This window comes from Phacochoerus africanus, chromosome 2 (assembly GCF_016906955.1).
Source record: "Phacochoerus africanus isolate WHEZ1 chromosome 2, ROS_Pafr_v1, whole genome shotgun sequence".
Lineage (NCBI taxonomy): Eukaryota > Metazoa > Chordata > Mammalia > Artiodactyla > Suidae > Phacochoerus > Phacochoerus africanus.
Window position 1 is genome coordinate 270,824,220 of NC_062545.1, and position 20,579 is coordinate 270,844,798.

At 57.6% G+C, this 20,579-nt stretch overlaps 1 protein-coding gene across 2 annotated transcripts in view; it reads left to right on the forward strand.

The window, feature by feature from the left end:
- Positions 1–569: 569 nt before the first annotated feature.
- LMX1B (LIM homeobox transcription factor 1 beta) overlaps positions 570–20,579 on the forward strand; it is an 83,533-nt gene continuing 63,523 nt past the window's right edge. For both annotated transcript variants that reach the window (XM_047768421.1, XM_047768422.1), the window contains exons 1-2: positions 570–765; positions 1,585–1,771. In XM_047768421.1, the coding sequence (XP_047624377.1) occupies positions 627–765; positions 1,585–1,771 (326 nt within the window). In that variant the 5' untranslated portion in view covers positions 570–626. The remainder of the gene's footprint in view (positions 766–1,584; positions 1,772–20,579) is intronic.

Consider the following 20,579-nt stretch of genomic DNA (forward strand, 5'->3'; position numbering starts at 1 on the left):
ACGAGGCGCACCAATGAGTTCAAATGTCAGGAAGTTTGAGGAGGGGTGAGGCGGCTCCCGGCCGGAGTATCCCTCCGCCGTCAGCCCCAGCTCTAAACCGAGCGGCTCCTCGGGCGCACCATGGCACTGGAGTAGTGCGGGGTGCGCGCCTCGAGCCCCGCGGCCCGCTGCGCCCCGCCCGGGACCCCGCTGTGCCTCCCGCGCCCCCCCAGCCCGCGGGGCCGCCCCTGCACCCCCGCCCCCTCCCCCGCCCGCCGCCGCCGCCGCCGCCGCCGCCACAGCCACCGCCGCCGCCGTCTCCTCCCCGCGGCTCCGTCTGCCGCCGCCGCCGTAGCCCGGCTCCGGGGCTGACAAGCAGGTGACAGAGGAGCCGGCGCGCGTGGCTACGAGTGCCCGCGACAGCGCGGCGCGGACTCGCAGCCGCCCCGGCCCGCCCGCACGACGCCGGGGCCCGGGGCCAGCGCGTCGCCACTCCGCGCTCGCCGGGGGCAGCCCGCGGCCCCAGCCGCAGCCCCGACCCCGCGGGGGCCGCGCCTCCCCGGCTCCGGGGCCGCGGCGGCAAGCGGGCAGGCGGGCGGGAGGGCGAGCACCCTGGCTGGCGGGGCCCGCAGCGCGCCCCGCGTCCCATGGATATAGCAACAGGTCCCGAATCGCTGGAGAGGTGCTTCCCCCGCGGGCAGACGGACTGCGCTAAGATGTTGGACGGCATCAAGATGGAGGAGCACGCCCTGCGCCCCGGGCCCGCTACTCTGGGGGTGCTGCTGGGTGAGTGCGGGGTCGGAACGCCCGAGTGGTCACGGGCAGGGGACAGGGGCCTCGTCCAGAGGTGGACACAAGCGTCCAGGCCAACCGATAAAGGGACTGGTTTGCAGAACATGGGGGCGTGGGCGACAAGACTCCTGGAGTGATCACCAGAGGGGTAGCACGCTCGCCTAGGAAGGCATCCTGAGGGGACAGAAGTACGCAGGGACACCACCTAGGAATAGGGAGGACAGGGCAGCTCCAGCTGCCACCCCCATCCTCACCGGTCCTCGGTTCTAGAGCTGCCACTTCGGGCAAGAGGTAGGAGGTGGGTGGCAGGAGTGATGGAGGACCCAAGTAGTCACCTTGGCAAGCTCGGGAGTGATGCCAGGTCACTTAGGGAGGGGGAATCTCGAAAAGGAAGCTATGCTCTGGGTCACCCAAAGCACACCTTTTGGGGAGATGGGGGACAGAAGACAACGAACGCCACGGTGGGGCGTGTCAGCCAGCGCCCCAGCCTCACCTCGCCTGCCCCGGTCCCAGCCGGCTGCGCCGCGCGGTTCTCCTGTGTGTTAACACCAAGCGCTGGATCTCCGGAGAAGGGGAGAGCGCAGCGCCGAGCCAAGGCTCGAAGCCCGCGGCCTCTCCGCGCCGGAGTCCGCCGACTGGGACGAACCAGCAAGGCTGTCCGGCCCCCGGTGCGGCGGCCGGGGAAGCGCAGGCGGCGGGCGGCGCTCCCCGGCTGCTCTCGCCTTTGGGGCCGGGACTGCGGCACCGCGCGACCCGGACGCTGAGCCAGGCTGGTCGGCGCTGACGGCCGGGCTCTCGCCCTGTGCGCTGCAGGCTCCGACTGCCCGCATCCCGCCGTCTGCGAGGGCTGCCAGCGGCCCATCTCCGACCGCTTCCTGATGCGAGTCAACGAGTCGTCCTGGCACGAGGAGTGCTTGCAGTGCGCGGCGTGTCAGCAAGCCCTCACCACCAGCTGCTACTTCCGGGATCGGAAACTGTACTGCAAACAAGACTACCAACAGTAAGCGCCTCTCGTCCCACTCCTTCCCCGCCGCCGCCGGCACTCGAGCCCGGCCGCCCCCCTGCCAGGTCCGGCCCGTGTCAGCCCTGCCGCCAGCGTCGCGCGCCGCTGGGCCCCTCAGCTCTGAGAACTCCGTGGTTTCCGACCTCCCGGCAGGGCAGAACCATCTCAGCCCCGCCAACCCTGGTAGGGTGGCTGGGAGCCTCGGGCAGCCTCTAGTTGCCATCCTTTGTCCGGGAAACCTGCGCTGGGCAGCTTAGTTGGGTTGAGGGACAAGGCCCAGGTCCGACTGAGAATAAGATGCTGCGGTCGTGGGACAAGGCCTGGCTCCACGGAGGCCTGCAGGAATTGATTTTCAAACGAAAGCAGTGCTTTAGGGAGCGGGGCCCTGGCAGTGTGCTTCCCTGGCCCAAAGGCAGGGTCTGTGGCTGTTTGGGATTCCTGAAGAAAGGAGGTGGAGTGCTGGGGGTGGGGGTGAACTGCTGGAGTAGTGGGGGCTGCCCCCTTCCCTCTAGGCTCACTGGCTGCTGCACTTTCAGTCCCTGATGGAGAGAAAAGGCTATGCATCCTCCCCAGACCGTTCCATGCGGGAATTTTGCACTTATAATTATTGTTGGCTGGAAGCTGTCTAGGAAGAGGACCTTAAGAGGTGGCAAACCACAATCCGGGCTTCCCATGGGGTGAGAAACTGACCAAGTCAGCCTTCCCCAGCAGCTTTCTTTCTTGCCATGTGTACATGTTGGGCAGGGATGGCCTGCTCTGCTTTGGTGCTGCCTAAGCCTCAGGGCTGAGGTCAGGGACTTTGGGCCGAGCCCTACCTGCTGACTTTTGTTTTAGCTGCGACTCGGTGTGTCTGGCAGGGGGCTCTGGGCAGATAAGAGCAGATTCCGAATTTTTTTCTTTTGATCCTCTGGGTTTTGTGTCTGGCAATATGATGAAGAGGGAGGCAGAGAGGAGCCCAGCAGAAAGAGGGGTATGGGGATCCCTAGAGCAGCAGTTCGGAGACAAGTGGGTGTCTGTGAGAACTTCCTGGTGAAGCCTGGAAAACCATTTCACATGGGGCTGCAGGGTGGGTAGGCTTCTCAGGTGGTTCAGGGCTCAGAGGGGGCTGTGTGTGCCTAAGCCTCTGGGAACAGGCTAGGCTGCCAGTGCTTAGTAGTGAATGAAGCCTACCTGCTCTGCCCAGGAACTGTCCCTAAATCCAGGCCCTGATGGGAAGGGGAGCAGCTGGGGGTGCCCCTGCCCTGCCTCTCCAGCTGCAAGGCTGAGAGGGGGAAATTGGTGGCACTGAAGGGCAGAGCACTTGAGAGGGCATCGGGTTCTACTGGGAAAAGCTCTGGATGAGCCCTATGCTAGCACCTTCTCTGACTTCTGCTTCCCTGGTCAGGGCGAGGGGCGGGGGTGCAGCAGGAGCTCCTTTTTGTGCCTAGCTCCTCCTGCCAGCTGGGGGGCTCTGCAGGCAGCAATTGGAACCTTGTTCAGTCTCTTCTGGGGTCCCAGAGGCCTCCCCCTCTGTTTGGCGCATCCCAGATTAGGCACACTGCCATTGATCCAGTTTGTGCTACGCCCTGGACTGATTCGATTCCAGTTCCAGGAGAAGGTGAGGCCACCAGTCAGCTCAGCCACAGGCAGGCATAGAGCAACATAAGTAAAATGAGGAGGAAGTTTAGGGTAGATGGGGCAGAAGGCTTTGGGCTGGCCCCTGGACTGGCTTCTCAGCAGGGTTCACGGGCCTCCAGCCCATACCCTGCTGTCCTGCACCGCTCACCTTGCTCTGCCTCCCAGACCGGGAGCTCGGCTCTGGCAGTGCCACTACCTTTCAGCTCAGCCCGAATGACTTAACATGTGGGGGCTGGAGGCCCAGAAAACTGGAAATGGGCCTCTGAATTATTTGTGCAGGTTTCTTTGGGGGAAAATTTTGTTTCCATATTGTAAATATTCTTTCCAGTCTCTTGTGCATACGTACCTATTCTCTCATCCCCATGCCCAGTCATTTATAGAGCTTTTCTTTAAAACAAGGAGAGGATGGTTCTTTAGAGCACAAAATTATAAAGTCACAAAATTGGAACTGGATGATCCCTTAGAACTGAACGGCCAACTCCCTCATTTTCCAAAACAACTGAACATCAGCTCTTGCTTTGCCGAGAGTATATTTGTTTAAAAAAGAAAAAAGGCTCCAAAGAGCTTTCTCCCTCCGTGCAGTTAGGGTATGTTTTCAAGTGAATTTTGGATCAGGGCGAATCTCCCCGGAGTCTAGGTCGTGCGGATGGCAGACACCCATTATTCACACCGCTCACAATGCCCTCCTCCTCTCACACCCCGTCTTTCTTCACGTAACACCAAGTAGGTATCTGCATTAGGTGGACCGGTTCAAACGGCTGAAGAGGAGTTGTTATCAAGACAGACCTGGGGACAAATACCTCATGGATCTGGCATCAACTTTTCTCCCAGAGAGCCAGTGCAAAAGGCAGGCAGGGGCTCACTGGGAAGCGATGTTCTTTGCACAATAAAAATGTATTTCACGATGTATTTTTTCTTTGAGGGCTGCAGATGCATATTTATTGCATCTGTGCGCAAATGCTTTTCAGAAAAGAATCCAGGCAAGTGGGCGCAGAAACGTGCCTTCTCGATTTTGCGGAGTCTGTGCGTCAGCGGTATTGGGAAATTAACAACCCCCCCCACCAATAACTTTTGAAAAATGTTTCTTCGTCCTCGCGAGGAGCTGCTGGGCTCGGTCCTTGGAAAGAGATTGCTATTTTTATTAAGCGTCTCTTCCTCCTTTCGATTTGGTTTAAAGATCTAGGCCGCCCAGAGCACAACGTTATTTTACGCACCACAGGGGTGATTAATTGACGTTCGGGCGCCTTTAATAGCATTTGATAAAACCCACCCGCGAGTCCTGGGCTGCATAGGAGCGCGGGCCACGCATGTGGGCATTTTCACGCAAAATTCGGAAGGCTCCTTTTTCCCAGTCCTTGTTTTTTTTGGGGGGGGGGGGCCTCCTTCAGCGGGTGGGGGAGGGGGACCATCGGCTGGTTCTCCTGCGCCCGTGGTTCTGGCCCCTCGGCAGCCTGAGCTCCTTCTGGGCCCGAAAACCCGGTTAGAAACCGGGAGGAAGCGCGGCCTCCAAACCCAGCATCACACACCCTGCTCTCCTTCCTCCGCCGGAGAACCCACGGGGGGGAAAAAGAAGACCACATAACCCCCTCCTCGTTTTTTCCTCTCGCCGCTTAGCCACACAGAGTTACGTAACTCCTTTCTTGCCGTCTGTCGCTCGTCTGGAAAGGGTTTCTGTCTTTCTATCCGAGGAGGTGGTGGATTCCGGGAGGAGGCTCCGGAAGGGGGGAGGGTCGGTGGGAAGCGTCCAAAAATCTGTCACAAAATGGAGCCTAATGGCTTGGAAGCCGGCTTCCCAGGTCTGGCGACCCGCGCCTCGTCGGGGTGCGAGCGGGAGCCTGCGTGCGCCGGAGACGCGGGGCGCCTGCCCGGGCCGCGCGCCCACCTCGGCGACCCTGGCTGGCGGCGCCCTTCCGCCCCCGGGCCTGCCCGGGCCGCCTCGCCTCTCGGCCGCCGCAGAGCCCGCGCGGTGCCCTTGGCCTGGCCTGCCCAGGTAGGATGCGCCCACTGCCGCAGGAGTGGGGCAGCGAGGCTTTGACCGAGTTTCGCAAAAAGCCGTGTGAGTCCCGGGGTGATTTTTTTTTTGTTTCCCCTAAATTTACCCCAGCTGGCTTCGGCTCCAGTGGCTCAGCGCTGCTCTTCCCAGCACATTCCTTTCCTGGGAAGTGTTTACACCGGGAAAGGCCTTCCTGGGAAGCTCACCTCTCCTCAGAACGCGGGTGTGGCGCAGGGGGAGAGCAAAGTCAGGCCTCAGCCTTCTGGGGGCTGCTGCTCCCAGCTCACGAGGTCTCCCTTAGGTCCTACTGCAGGGTGCCAGCTTCTAGCAGCAGCCCCTCCAGCAGTGGGAACCCCAGCTGGCATGGCCTCCATCAGACTAATTCAGAGCTGCAGACACCCCTGCCCACAGCCTGGGGTAGAGGCCCTGTCCTGGAAATGGATTTCCTTGGAAGGAAGGGCCAGCGCTCCTGGTCAGAAGGACTCTGTAGTGCTCTCCCTGGAGGTCTGAGGGCTGAAGGGCTCCCTCTGCCAGCCCAAGTCTGGGGACCCTCTGGCCCCTGGGAGGCGGCCTCTGCATTTAAACCTCCCTCCCGTGGCTGCAGGCGGAAGGGTAAGCCAAGGCCTTCCTGAGGCCGAAGTTCTCCGCTGCTGAAGGAAGGCATTATTCACAGCTGACTCCTGGCTCACCCTCTATTCCCCAGGCTCTGGGCTGGTGTAGCCTAATTTGTTTGCTGGGTTTTTCTCCAGTGGGGGAAGCGGGCTGTGAGGTTCTCCTCTGGGGTATGTGATCTGTGCCCCTCAGCTCCCTCCCATCTGTCCATTGGAGTCAGGCTTAGGACCACAGGCCCCTGACACCCACCTGAGCCTCTTCTATAAAATGGGGGACATACCTACGTGGGGTGAAGTATCTTAGAAGGAATCTAATCAGCATGCCCCAGTGGACCTGGTATATCTTGCCTGGCATGTTCTTAATTCTCTGGAAATTATTGTTATTACTTTGTCGCCATCAGCGTGTCAAGGAATGCCTTGTCTCCAAGGCCACACACCCAACTGCCCATGGGTTCCATGCCAAAGAGAGAGGCAGCTGGCAAGCTGGGGTTGCCTTAAGCCTTCTATGCAGGAAGGTAAGAGGCACCCCTGGGAAAACATCCCCTTTGCCTGAGTGAGACACTAAGAGACAGACCTGGGTTCACCTCCCAGCCCCTGGACTCAGCAGCTGTGTGGTCTTAGCCAAGTGGCTGCCCATCTCTGAGCCCTAGGTTCTCTGTGAGCAGAGTTGGGGGGGGGGGTGATATAATTTCTCAGCGTGGTTGTGAGGATTTGGATTTGGGGGGCCTTCACTAAATGTTCCATACTCCATGAGATCCAGTATCGTCTCCTGCACCTCCAGAGAGGCAGAAAAGCTTCTGATTATGTGGGTGAAAGATGCCAACTGTGCATTATCAGGAAGGGCAGGCAGCAGGGTGGGCCTGGTGTGCTGGCCTGTTTCTTCATGAGGGGTGGCAGCTGGGCTAAGGCAAAGATCTTTCCACTGGGGGACAATCGGAATTTCCCAGGTCTGCGGATAGCTTGGAAAAGCATGCTCAATAATATAATTTAATATTTGGAAAACTGTTCATGTTCATTGCTTTTGTGATTCAAATGGCAGAAAATAAGCTCAACCAACATCTCCAAGGCTGGAGGGGAGATCCAGAAGAGGGGGTGTATGAGGGAGAGCTCCAGAGAGCTGTATGTTTCTCAGAAGATGAGGTTCAAAAGGTGAGAAACACCAGCGCAGGCAGTCGGAAGGATCCTCCAGTCTAGGGATGTGTCTTGGTCCATGAAGAGCTGGCAGTGCTTCCCCAGAGAACTTCCTCTACCCAGCAGCTGTGAGATTTTTTAAACAGAAAACACGCACACACACACACACACACACACACACACACACACACACACACACACACACACAACCACCCTGTGCTGTTTTGGCATTAGTTAGGCGGAGGAATGGAGGATATGCTCAATGACATGAGTTATAACTTGCAATTTGTTGGACACCACAGTCAGGCCTCAGCTCTAGGGGAGGGAGGAAGAGAGGGATGGTCCACTCATCCAAGGCCCGTGTGAGCTGGGGGTGCAGGAGGACCCAAGGCCCTTGGCTCTCTGGTTGACCCAGCCCTCGCCAGCCCCAGACTCTGTGCTGATGGCAGCAGAGAGCAAAACCAAAATTATATATATTTATTGCCACTGCAGTCAGAAGTGGGGAGGCAGCGGTGGTGAGGGGAGGGCCAGGGGGAAAACCATATTTGAAAAAGTTGATTCACGAAGGCAGAGGAAGCCAAGTGGCAGACGTTTGCCATTTCATCGACCGGCTGGTGTTCTCCATTCATGTCATAAATGTCTCCTGTCATTTGAAGCCAAAAGCAACATGATTTGGCTCCCCGGTGGCCTATAGGGTTTTTCTCCTTTTCTCTCTTTTTTTTTGCCGTAAATGTTTATTTGTTAATAATATACTTTAAACAGCCTAGCCTTGACCTCAAGTCTCCTGAAGCATCCATCTTCTCTCAGAAAAATCTTTCAAAGTTTGTGTAATTTTGGGGGGAAGGTGTAACTGACAGGGCAGTGAAGGGCCTGTGTTTGCTTTAACTACTGTGGCGTCGGGGTGGAGGGGGTCTAAGTGGCCACTGGGCTCTGAATGGCAACTTTCTTGGGTTTCAGGCCTGGCTGACAGCACTTCCTCGCTGCCCTTTACCTTTGCTTCGCCTGATCAGTACAAATAAATTTCCTCACTGGCCCTTCCTTTGTTTCTCCCGGGGCACTGTTGTATCCATTTCTCTTCAGCGCCTTGACTGGCAGCACTGGACCTGCCTGGTGGACCCTGGGGCCCTGAAGGGAGGTGGGGGCACTTTCGGGGTCTGGGGGCTGTGTGAGCACATTGTGGGGGGAGGGGGCCTTGTCTCAAGTGAGAGGCGTCAGGCCCAGACCAAGTATGCCTGCCGATGGCAGAGCACCTGGCTGGCCTGGCACTTGGTGAACTGGGGGGAAACTCCCGGTGCCTGGAATCTGGTTCCAGAAGAAACAACAATGTTTGCCTCCTGGCTGGCCGTGTTATAGAAGGTTTCCTCAGGAAATGTGAGGTGGTTGTGAGCCAGGGAGGGCTCTAAAGGCTGCCTAGAGCATCAGAGGTGCCCACCTGGGCCAGGCAGGAGGGAGGAGACCACCGAGCACTCGGCTAGGTGAGGAAGATGGCAAGCGTGCTGGATCACAGGGCGGCCAGGGTCCCCCCGCCCGCCCCGGGATGCCTCTGCTGGCCCTGCAGCAGCAAGGACGGTGAGAGGGGAGGAGCAGCACTGGGGTCTGAGCTGGGTGTGACTGCTGTTCCCCCCACTCCTGCCTCTCTCTTTCTTTCCTCCGGGACTCAGTGACTGTTGTCATGTGACTCCTGAATTGCCATAGTTACTGGGCTGCTCGGGTGTGGGCGCTGGCCCAGGCCTGGAGTGGCCCAAGCCTGTGGAGATGGAGAGGTCCGGGGCCACCTCCTTCATTCAAAAGGAGAGCCCTCTGAGCGGGGCACGTTTTCTCAAAGCAAAGAGTAGCCTGCAGTTACAGATCCAGGATGGAGAATGTCTCCAGCTCCCCAGTGCCACAGGTCAAGTGCATTTAGAAAGCTGATGGCTCTTCTTGAGACTCAGTTGCTTTCTCTGTGAAATAGGGGTGCTAATTCCAATCTCACAGGGTTGCTTTGAGGAAAGCCAAACAAACTCAAAGGTGCCAGGCCACATTCGGCACTCAGTCAACCTACGTTTCCTTCCTGCCTGCCTGGGAAGTAAGCTGGAGGCTCCCTGCCTGGCAGGAATGTATTGTCTGCCCTGCGTGGGAGGCCCAGACAGTGTAGCCTCCTAAACACGCCTCCTGGAGGGGCCTTGCCCACCTTCTTGCTCTCCACCTGGGTGTGGACTGGTGCTCAGAGTTTCTTTCTTGCTAAAGGGATGGGGTAGCTCTGGCTGTCAGAAACTGGTCCTTGGAGGCAGGCAGTCAGCAGACTGTGGATGGACCCCCATTACTACTGTGGCACGTGTGTCCCCAATTTTTCCCAACAAACTCTTGAGCGTGGCCAGTGTGGATGTGAAGTGGCAGGAGCAGAGCCTTACTAGCCCCCGAGGGCAGGCCAGAGCAGCGCATCTAGAAGGAGAGGAGTTGGCATTTCTTGAGTAGCTTGGATGTGCACTGACCTTTTTTGCTCCCGATAACAGGTGAGAAAACCCAGACTGAGGGAGTTAAGTAACTTTTCCCCAGGTCCAGTTACTCTGTAGCAGATTCTTTCCCAAGCAGGTCTAACTCCCAAAGCCAATGGGACCCCCAGGCCCTCACACTTGACCTTCTGAAAGCTCCAGATTCCAGGTCTGGACACTGGTGCTCCCGAGAGTGCCCAGCCCAGAGGGCGGGAGGTGGGGGTGGCACGGCGGGAGGTTGGAAGGGGTAGAGTTGGGTGGGTCGCTGCCTTCTCCCTCCAGAATGCCCCCAGTAAGGCCAGCCCTTGCTAGAGATGGGAAAAGGTTAGAATAACTGCCTCTCTCCGCGGTGAGCCTCCTTCGCTGCCCTCCCTGCCCCCCGCCCCCAGGCGCCCCGGGTAGGGCGGCTCTCAGCGTTTCCACTCATGTTCTCCTCCAGGCCCACCTTTCCGAGGGTTCCTGCTCCTCATCCTCCCTTACCCGCGAGTGGGGCAGCTGGGGTGCACAGGCTCATCGGCTCCCGGGCTCCTTGGCCGAACCTCGGGCGCCAGCGGTGGTTGATGAATTTCGGTGTCACCAGGGGTTTAGCCCGGATTTGGGAACCGCGCGCTCTAATACGCGCACACGGTCCTGCCCTTTCTAAAGCGCAGCCCTTTCACCCAGCCGCTGATTTATGAAGGAATCCGATCCCCGGGACGGGCTGGGCTGGAGCCCGGGGCCCCTGCGGCAGCCTTCGGGCTCCTTCGCGCTGCGGAGGCCCTTGGTGGCTCCGGGCGTTCTCCTGGGCTGCACTCAGGGAGCCCTGCCGGGCGGGGCCTCCCGCGGCTCAAGAGTCCCCTCGGAGCCACTTTAAACCCGCTGGAAGGGAGCAAGGCTGGCGGAAAGGAGTTCGCGTTTTCATTCGGAATGAGCAAAGCCCTCGCCCCTCCCCAAGCCCTCCAGCCGACCCCCTCGGGCAGGCCCCAAAGCAGAGAGATTGAGAGGTTTGTTTATCGAGGGAATAGAAAATTGAAAAAAGAGTCTAAGACCGTTTTCCCGCCTGAGATGTGTGCAGAGCCCCTCAGCTTGTGGAGGCGGCGAGGGATCGCCCGAGTTCCCGGCGCGGACCCCGGGGCCGACCCAGCCCCCTCCCTCCTGTCCCCGGCCCCGCAGCGCGGCGGGAGGGCGGATTTTTTTCAGATTTAGTTTGCAGGGGGGAAATGGGGTTGTATCAATCCACAAATATTTACTCTTAACAGACTTGTATCTGTGGAGATTTCGAACAAAGACAGTTTAGGGGGATTACAAAAACCCTAAACCCCGTTTTTCTCCCGGACTTGGTGCTTTAAATGCCAATTACAGGCGAGCCATATCCAACAGCAACGGGGGGAGGTGAGCAAGATCTGGGGAGGGAGTGGGGGGCGAGTCCAGCCATTAAATGTAACTTTTCATTATGAAAAGGATTTCACCCGGTTTTATCTTCTAATAAGATTATGTCAGGAACACAAGTACCTAGGATGGTGCTGAGTGACAGGGCTCTGTCGTTTAATCAGAGGCTGCGCCGCTCAAACCGCGGGGCCCTTTGTCCGACGGAGTGAACGACGGAAACTTGCCGTCCTAATCCCCTTATTCATGTCAAGCAGAGAAAAGAAGCCGAGCACCTTACAACCGTGTCCCCTCCACCCCTTCCGAGGGTGGAGGGAGGAGGGGGGCTCTAGCCCTGTGGCCCCCCAGTGCCTAGTGTCTCCCAGCGCTCTTGGGTCTCCCGAGCGTTGCAGCAAAGGAGGGGGAAGGGGTTGCTTTGTGGGAGCCTCAATTGTCAGCTTCTGGGAAATGGGGGCAAGGGCCCCAGGACCAAAGGATACAGGTTGGTGGGAATTTTTGCCTCTGCTGACAGAGAGCAAAGACCCCATCTGTCCCCCTTTCCCAAGAAAAGTGGCCTTGGGCAGTGCATGCCCTCCATCCCCATTGAGAAGCAATAAGAGGCAGAATGGAGATGCCAGGCTGGGGTCCTCCGAGGGGCAGATTTCGTCAGATGCCCGGGACTGAGGTATCCACGCTGGTGCTCCTGCGAGTCTCAGGGCTGACCATTCCCGGTTGCCCGCTCGGCCCCTTTCTTCGAGGGCGAATTCCTTTGTTCGACCCCCGCGGAAACCTGCTTCTGCACCGGGCCAGTGGCGCCTTTATTCTTGCCACCACCGCCACCCCTGCACGGTGTGCAGATCTTTCCCGTGGTGCTCTGGCCGTGCAGATCCAGCCAGGTCCACAGAACGAGCCCTCGACGTGCCGCCCTGCCTGAGTCCGGGCTGCCTGCTCCGACAGCTAGAACTCCAGTTCTGCAGCAGGCGCCTCAGGCTGGGACTTGAGCACCCGGGCTTGAGCCCCGGGCAGCGGCAGCGTAAGCCTCTGGCCACAGTGGGAAGCCTCAGGGCCTCTGAGAAGCCACCATGCAAGGCTCCAGGTTGCTGCACAGGCTGAAAAAAACCAAAAGCAAAACCATCACCCAGCAAGTGAAACCCGTGTGCCCCCAGGGCCCTGCTCTGCACCCCTCCAGAGGAGCAAGCCAGAGACCTCCTGCTCTGGCTTCTAGGATCAGAGCCCCAGAGTCAAGGAGCTGGAGGGGGACTTTGGAGGGATTTGTCTCTGATATAGCTGGCTTCTGGGCCTCCTTTTAAAGCTCTTAGGTTGTGCTCTGGGGCAGCCTCCTGGGGACCCCTGAGCACCCCAGGAGCGCTCTGAAGACGCCTGACTGCACGCAGTCTCCTCCCTCTCGAGCCCAGGCTCCGGGTGTGGGGAGGATCGGGCTGAGAGCAGGATGTCACCTCGTAAAAGCGACAGGCAAGGGCTGTTTTATGGGGAGGGAGAGGGGGCAGGAAGTGATGCTTCCATCTCTGGCCACTCTGGGACAGAGAGCCCCATGGAAGGAGCCCCATCTGGGCAGGGGACAGCCAGGGGGACAGGGCAGGAACAGGAACAGTCGGGGCTGTGGCTACTAAGCAGGGAAGGGGACCTGAGGACTTGGGAGCCCAGAGCTCACCTCCCGCCTGTGCTCTCACGGAGCCCCCTCGGCAGTCAGTCCAGGGCTCAGTCGGGCGGGTGAAGGAGAGACTTTCTCCCTCCAAACACTTGATACCAACTTTGTCTTTTTGGCAAGAAAAATAAGCCTTGTTTGGAAAGGGGGGGTGGTGGTCGAGCGAGTGAGGGAAGGAGGGAGCCGGCAGCAGAGCAAACTTTGCGGATTAGGTTTCAGCGCCTCCGCCCCACCCCCAGCCCCGCGGCGGTGATTTGTGTGCGGGGGTCTGTGACCCTGCGAGGCATCAAACGGCCCGCGGGAACCGGCCGAGTTCAGAGGGACAGTGGGCAGAGGGGCGGCCTAAGACAACGCAGATGGTTCATATCAGCCCGGCCGGGCCAGCCCCAGGCTCGCAGTGTCTGCCCCATGGCCTGGGCTCCTCGGCAGGGAAGAGGCCTGGGGTCTTCCAGGGAGGCCAAGGCACGAGCGGTCAATGGCCAGTGGGCCCGGGCTGCAAGCGGGTGAGGCAGACAGTGACAGGGTTCTTCCAGCAGGCTGTCCTGACCCCAGCAGCTCAGGTGGGGCCTGACCTCCGTCTGTCTGGAGTGGCCTCTGAGGTTGGGGAACGGAGACCCTCCTGCCTCTGCCCTCTAGCATCTGGGGCTCATCCAGGTCAAACTGCCCCTCCCCAAGGGACTTCTAGTAGCCTTTTTCCTCTCCCGGAGCCACCCTGTCCTCGACCTGCTTGCTGTGACGGGTTTGGGGAGCGTCCACCTCCCTCTGGCATTCCTTCCTCCTTCATTCATTCTACCACTAAGGTAGAACGCCCTTCCTCCCTCTGCCTGCTCAGCCCTCTGACTGGCCTGGGCTAACTCCTTTCTCCCTCCCAGCCCTAAGGGGAAGCTGGGACAGAGTCTCACTCATACCTTGGCCCAGAGCCTTGCTTTGGCGGTAGGGCCCTATTTGGTTTGGGGTGGGAGGGGTGCTTACCCACGCTAGCCTTGGCCCTGAGCCTGCTGCCCCTCCCCCCAGAGCTGGAGTCCTGCTGTGGACACCAGCACGCCCAGGCCTCCCAGCCCTGCTCTCCAGGACCTGGCTTTCCCTGAGACCTCCGGGGACCTCTTCACTGACCTCAGAGAGGGTGTGGCAGGGCCACACCCACCACTGGGACCTTGGGCTGGTTTAGAATGTCCCAGCTGAAGGGCTCCTCAAGATCCTTGTAGAAATCGAACACGGAGGCCCAGATAATGGCCAGGACTTGCCCCAGATCTTACTTGGTTGTAGCAGAACAGGCAGGAACCTCAGTCTGGCCTGCTGCCAGGTTAGGGATCTACGAGGCAGCTCCACAACTCTTCCTCGAACCCTGTTCCAGACTCTGGCTTTCTCAGTGACTTAGTCTGTCCCTCCGGGCTGAGGTCACTAGGAGGGGAAGGTCCTTCAATTCTGGGGCCTGAGAGGGGGTTAACAGGCCTCCATGATGAATTGATATTGCGAGCTTTCTGGATAGTGTGGGGTTATGTGGGTGGGGGGATTTTATCTTCTAAAGTGGCATCTTGAGGGACAAGAGCTGGGTGGGCGCAGTGCCACATCCCACCTTCTCTCCATCCTCCAAGCGTCTGACTCTCAGACACCCTGGGCTTGGCTCTTCCTCTGCCACAGGTCACCGGGAGGCCAGCAGCCTAGGCAGGGCCACAGAGGGCCACTGGGCTGCCCGGACTTCTCAGGGCTCCGTCTCCCAGGGTCCCTGCCTCGGGGGAGCAGCCGGCTGGGTCATCTGTGCACGGAAGACACATCTGTCCTCCACATGTTGGAGGCCGAGCAGAGGACATGTGGTTTGGGATGTGTTATCTTAATCATATTTATTAACCAATCTTGAAATAAAAAAAAGAGTTTGATACTGTTACGATTCGGAAAAGATCCCCAAATCTACATGGCAACAGATCAGGAGAGACCGCCGGCAACAGCCAGGTTTCTCTCAGCTGGGATCAGGACATGGCTTTGGAAGTTCTTTGACTTGTTCTAGTGCGGTGGAATCTCTATGCTGTGAAATAACACTTACCGCTTTCATTTTCCCAAGCAGAGATCTGAAGCAAAATTAATTACCCGCCTTGACTGATAGTTGTTCTGTTGGAGTATGGTTCTAATCCTTATTAACATTCTCTAAAGTCAGGCATGAAATATGACTTTTGCACCACACTCTTTGGCATATGTTTTTCTTTTCCAGGATATTTTTCAGCCTATCTCCAAGGCTCGCCGCTGTTCATTATTTTTGCCATAGGTCTAAAGTTGCCAGCCCCGGAGCCAGTCCCGCACAGCCAAGGGGGTGGGGAGTGGGAATGACACATCTCTGCTCACAACGCAAATTGCTTCTGATTATTGAGCTTTGAATGTTTTCCTCCATCATGTTTTTATTAAAAACTCCAGCATATTTACTCTTGATGGTGTCTTCAATTAGGTTCTTTTTTTTTTTTTTTTTTTTAAGCTGGGGGTTCCCCTTTCCATAGCAGTACGTAAAGAAAATAGTTGTTATGACCGCAAAATTACCGTCCAAACCTGGTTCTAGTAAATCTGGCCCTGCTTTGACAAGCCCAGCAGGCTGGGAGCTTTTTTTTTCTGTATTCCAGCTGCTGGGGAAACAGCCCAGGGAGGAAGCCCACAGAAGCCTCCGTTCTGCAGGGTACTCGGGGAGCCTCTCAGGAGCTGTCACATCCCAAGCTTGTGAGCTACAGAAGGGGGCCTGGCTGCAGGGGGGCTTGCCGATTGGCAGGCCCAGCCCGGACAGCACACAAGAACAGCAGCCGCAATAACAATCACCGCTGATGCTTGTTGGACAATTGTGGTTTGTCAGGCGCTGCTCTAAGCGCCTCATATTCTTTCCGACGATAGGACATAGGCGCTATTATTATTTTCATTTTCGGATGAGGCAAGGGGCACCGAGAAGTTGAGTAACTTGCCCAAGGCCACACAGCTAGTGAGCAGAACTGGGATTGGAGCCCAGGCGTTCTGTCAGGAGCAAACTTTCAGTGATCCTTTGGGAGGCAGGTTCTGGCCCCTTGCTGGGTTCCATGCTCTGCCACCAGAGCCCAAGGCTATTTGTTGAATGAATGCTTCATAAGGCCAGGGTTCGTTGTGTGCTGCCTGTGGTAAAGGTTCCAAGGGGACTGGCTCCTTGAATCTTCTCACTGCCCTGGGCAGGTATTATTATTATCATTTCCCATTTTGCAACCTTGACCTGAGAGGTGCATTTTCCCAAGGTCATGCAGCATCAGGTAATGATGAGAAGAGCTACCACATATCCTGGGCATATGTTGTGTCTAGGCTTAGGGCTAAGCCCTCGGCACCCCAGATCTTAGAGTTCCTAAAAGCTCTGTTGTTTACCCGTGTTTCCAGGTAACAGGACTGAGGCTCAGAGAAATGAAGCCACACACCCAAGGTCACACAGCCAGTGGGGAGCTGTACCGGCACAGAGCCAGCATCTGCACATGCCAAGACGTGACCACTCTTGAGCCTTGAGGGGCCTGGGATAGGGGGAGCACGCGGACCAACCTTTTTGGTGGGTCGCATTTGGGCTGAACAACTGTCCTGGCAGTAGTAGGTGGGGTGTATCTTGCCACCAAGGGGAGAAGCGTGTCTGTGACCTGCCTCATGCTGAGAGGGCATGGCGTCATCCCATCCTAGCCTCCCCCTCACATGGGGAAACCGGGGCACAGAAAGCTTAAGTGACTTGCCCTGGGTCACAGAGCTAGCAGGCAGCCGATGAGGATGCCACTCCGGTATACTGGCTTTGGGGCGGTGTTTCTCAGGCAGGGCGTCTGACTCATCATCTTCATCATCAGCATTGTCAGCATCATGCATGACCATCTCCCAGTGCCTTCTGATTGCTTGGCAAATACACAATGACAGCAGGGAGGGTCCCAGAGGGAAGGTGATTTTCCCAGTGTCACCCTGCAAGAGGGAGCTGGCCAGGGCGTGCCCTCCTGCTCTGGGTAAGGGGACAGGGGAGCAAGACCAGCCCATGGATGGGTGCTCTGCCAGTTCTCCCAGGGCTGGCTTTACTCTGGCCCTGCCTTCTAGGATCAGGCTGTCGTACAGCAGCTCCAGGCAGGCTCTGCTGCCTTTTGAAGGGGACAGCCGCCTGAGCCTGTCACTTTGAACTGCAAAGGGGCCTGCGGTGAGGGCTCGGCCCCCTCCCACATGCCCCTGCCCGCCCACCCCTCCCCGGTCTGGTTCCAGTCGGCAGGCCTGGAGCCGGAGGGGCGGGCAGGGCGGCGGCCCCGCTGTGGGATGTCAGCCTGATAAGTGAGCAGCGGCAGACCCCTGGAGGAGGATGGAGCAGGCTGCCCACTGGTCCAGCTGTCCCACGTGGCCAGAGTTCAAGCCAGTCCCCGAGGTGCCATCCTCCCACAGACATGCTCTCGTGGCTGCAGAGAAGCATCTCCCCAAATGTCAGAGATTTAAATTAAAATAACAGTAATGATACTAATAGTAATAATAACTTGTAAAAGGAAACCTCTTGCCCCAGGGCACAGAGAGTATCACAGAATCAACCATGAGCTCTGCTTGGTAACTGCTCAGTGGCAGGAAGTCAGGAGGGGTATTAGGGAAGAGACTGGTGCATCTGGGCAGCTAATGACCAGGAACCCAGCTTGGGGGCCTTTTAGTTGCTCAGCTAGGTCCGCTAGGCTGGGCCAGGTCCGCTGGGCTGGGCCAGGCTGGGGCCGACCCACCCTATCCTCAGAGAGCTCCTGGGCTAAACGGAGGTAGTGGGGCAGGAGCAGAGGTAAGCAGATGTCATGCCAGCACAGTCCCTGTCCCTGGGAATGTTGGCCTCTTCTCTGATTTTGTGACCCCAGAACTCATTCCCTGGGAGGCTGAGAACTTGAGATTCTTAGCCAGGCAAAGAAGAGATGCCAGTGCTTTGGAACGCCATGGTTCAGATGCGATCTGGGCTCTGCCACTTACTGGCTGTGTGACCTTGGGTTAGGTGCTTTACCCGTCTGTGCCTCAGTTCCTTCAGAGTCTACTGAGAACCACACACTTGGCTTAGAGTAATGATGAGACTTGCTAGTGACAGCAGTTGAAAGGGTCTCCTGTTGGGTGCATGGCTCTTGCTGATATTGTCACTGATGCTCCCATAGTCCTTTGTGTTGAGTCTGAACATGTCTGGCTTTGGTTGTATGTGCCGGGCAGTCTCTTTGCCAGAGTTCTTTGTATGCACCATGCCTCAGCTAGAACAGGGCATGACACATAGCAGGTGCTCAGTTAGTACTGAAAGAAGCCGTAAGGGAATAGACTGCCTGGGCTGGATTCCAGGTTCAGCCTCTTTCTAGCTGTTGACCCTTGGCAAGCTCCTCAGCTTCTCTGAACCACTGTTCCCTTGTTGGTAAAACAGGGATTAAAAAAAAACAAAAAAAAGCCCAGCTTCTAGGGCTGCTGTATTAAATGAGCTGATGTATACAAAGAGCCATACCGGTAGATGTGAGCTATTTTTTTGTTATTGAGAAGGACCATGGACAAGGGTCTGGTGAATCACATAAGACAGCAGGAGTCTGTGTGCAGGGTCACCTTGGGCAGGTGCCTGTGAAATGAGAGGCTGGCACCAAGGAGGATTCGGAGAGGGCATTCCAGGTAGGAGCACTGGTAGCAGGAATATTAGGAGTTAAACTGGTGGGTCAAGGAAAGTGGGCTGAGACAGTGAGGCCTGGCTGGAGGGACTGCCTAGGGGCTGCTGGGACCTGGGGCTGCAGAGGGGGGCGGGGGCCAGTAGCTATGCAACGGCATTTGGATCTTAGCCTGTAGGCAGGAGGGAGCCATTGAAGGTTATTGGGCAGGGGAGTGACAGGACTGGAGCAGCACTTTATGGAGATGACACTGGCAGCGCACGCACAGGATTGGAGACTGGAGACAGGCTGGGAGAGGCTGCTGCCACCTTGGAGGCGAGGGCAGTGGAGGGGACTGGAGAGGGGACAGGTTCAAGCCAACTCTGAGGGCTAAGGGGAGGGGATGGGGCAAAGGGAGAGTCCAGGGGGCCAGGGTATGGCCTGGAACCCCAGGTTCTGAGCACTCAGGGCTGGACACGGCAGGGGTGACCCACTTGGCTGGGGCCTCAACAGGTCCAGCTTTGTGGGCAGGCTAACTGTTTAGTCACACTGGACCCTACACTTAGAAGGGCTCTGTGCTCGGTTTAATGCTCTGCTGTTGCCCTCTTAAACTTCTTAATATGTTTGGGACAAGTGCCCTGCCTTTTCATCTTGCACTGGGCCCCGCAAAGGCCGCAGCTGGTCCCAGTCCCTGAGTCTCAGACTCTGGGCTCTTGGAAGGGAGGGAGGGCTGGGAGGGCATGAGCTAGAACCCGCCCTGCACGAACCTCTTTACCAATGGCCCAAGGCTTGCTCTCAGGTGGCTTCTTCCTCCTGGATCTCAGCTTGGCCTTCAAAGCTTTCCTCAGTCAGGCCCTGCCTCTTCTCTGAGCTCAGCCACCAGCTTACCTGCTGTTCCCCACACATTTCAGACACTTATCCACATCTAGGTCTTGCTCAGACTGCAGGATATGTCCCTGACCTCTGTACCTATCTTCTTCTAGAAAAGTCTTCTGAAGACCTGGCGCAGGAGTCACCAGTGTCACCGAGTCTCCCCGGCTTCATCCTCCCCCACCAGCACCCCCTTCCCCCCCACCAAGGCTTGGGTCTGTCTTGCAGGGCTTGTGAAACACGCAGATTCCTACTCTAAGTCTCAAGGTGAATCTCCATTCCCAGCTGGCCCTGAGGATGCTGGGTGCAGTGGGGTCTGAGAACCTCTGCCCCAGGTACCCCCAAGCCCAGCACAGGGCCTGGCACTTGCATAGGTCCTTCGTGTCTGCCTGCTGGGTGAATGTATGAATAAGCTGTGCCTGTCTGTCATCTTGTTGCACACGGCCTGGCACATTGCCTGGCATGGAGTGACATCAATGAATGACTCCAGATGATGGTGGCATGGCAGCATGTGTGGATCTGAGGAGGGTCAGGAGGATGCCTGACCCATCCCGGGGACTCTGGCTGGCCCAGGGTTCTTCCTCTCTCCCCAAAACCTCAGGATGTGGGTGAACCTACCTCTTGGAGACAGGAAGCAGGCAGAGCCCTTCCCCGCTTCTCCTAGACTTGTCTGCTCCCAATATGGTCCTCTCTTCATACCATCGTAACTGCACAACGGAGGTGAAGGGCTTTAGTTTGTATTTCTTTATGCTGCATAGGCACTGAATTAAGGATGCAAGTTACTTCATTAAACCCATGCAAATCTATGAGGCAGGACCTATTATTTTCCCCATTTCAGAGATTGGAAACTGAGGCACAGAAAGGGGAAGTCAGCTGTCCAAAACCACACAGCTTAGTTCAACCACACCACCAGTTGGCCTCTGAGATGCCTGATCACCTCCTGTGGCTGTTCGTGATGTCCCAGGAAAGTGCCTGGTACCTGGCAGGTGCTCATGAGTATTTGCAGAAGGGAGGGAGAGTGGAAGGAAGCCCACCCCAACCCCTCTCCCATCCAACCAGAAGGACCCCTGCTCAGACAGGGCTGGGCCAACACCTGAGCCCACGGTGAGTGGGATCATCACAGCTGGTTTGCTGGGGCTGAAGAGTGCAGGGGCACTCAGGAGAGAAGCAGCTGATGCCAGCGGGATGGACTCTGAGGGGGCATCGAGAAGGCTCCATGGTGGAGCACCAAGCAAGACCAGGAAAGCCTCCTTGCCCAGTGGTGATGGGGCTCTGTCAAGAGACCTGGATGGACCAGTCTTCAAAGATGGCATTTCAGAATCACGAATGGAGTCCCCTCCATGCCAGGGCCCTGGAGAGCCCAGGGGAGCCAGACAGATGCAAGCCTTGCCCTTGGGGAGTTCATGATCCAGGGGGCAGATAGCACAGAGGAGACCCAGCCAGAAGGCTCTGGGGCACTGAGTGGGTGGGGTCCGGGTGCCAGGAGCAGGCCTGGCACGTCGTAGGTGTTCAGCCAGGGA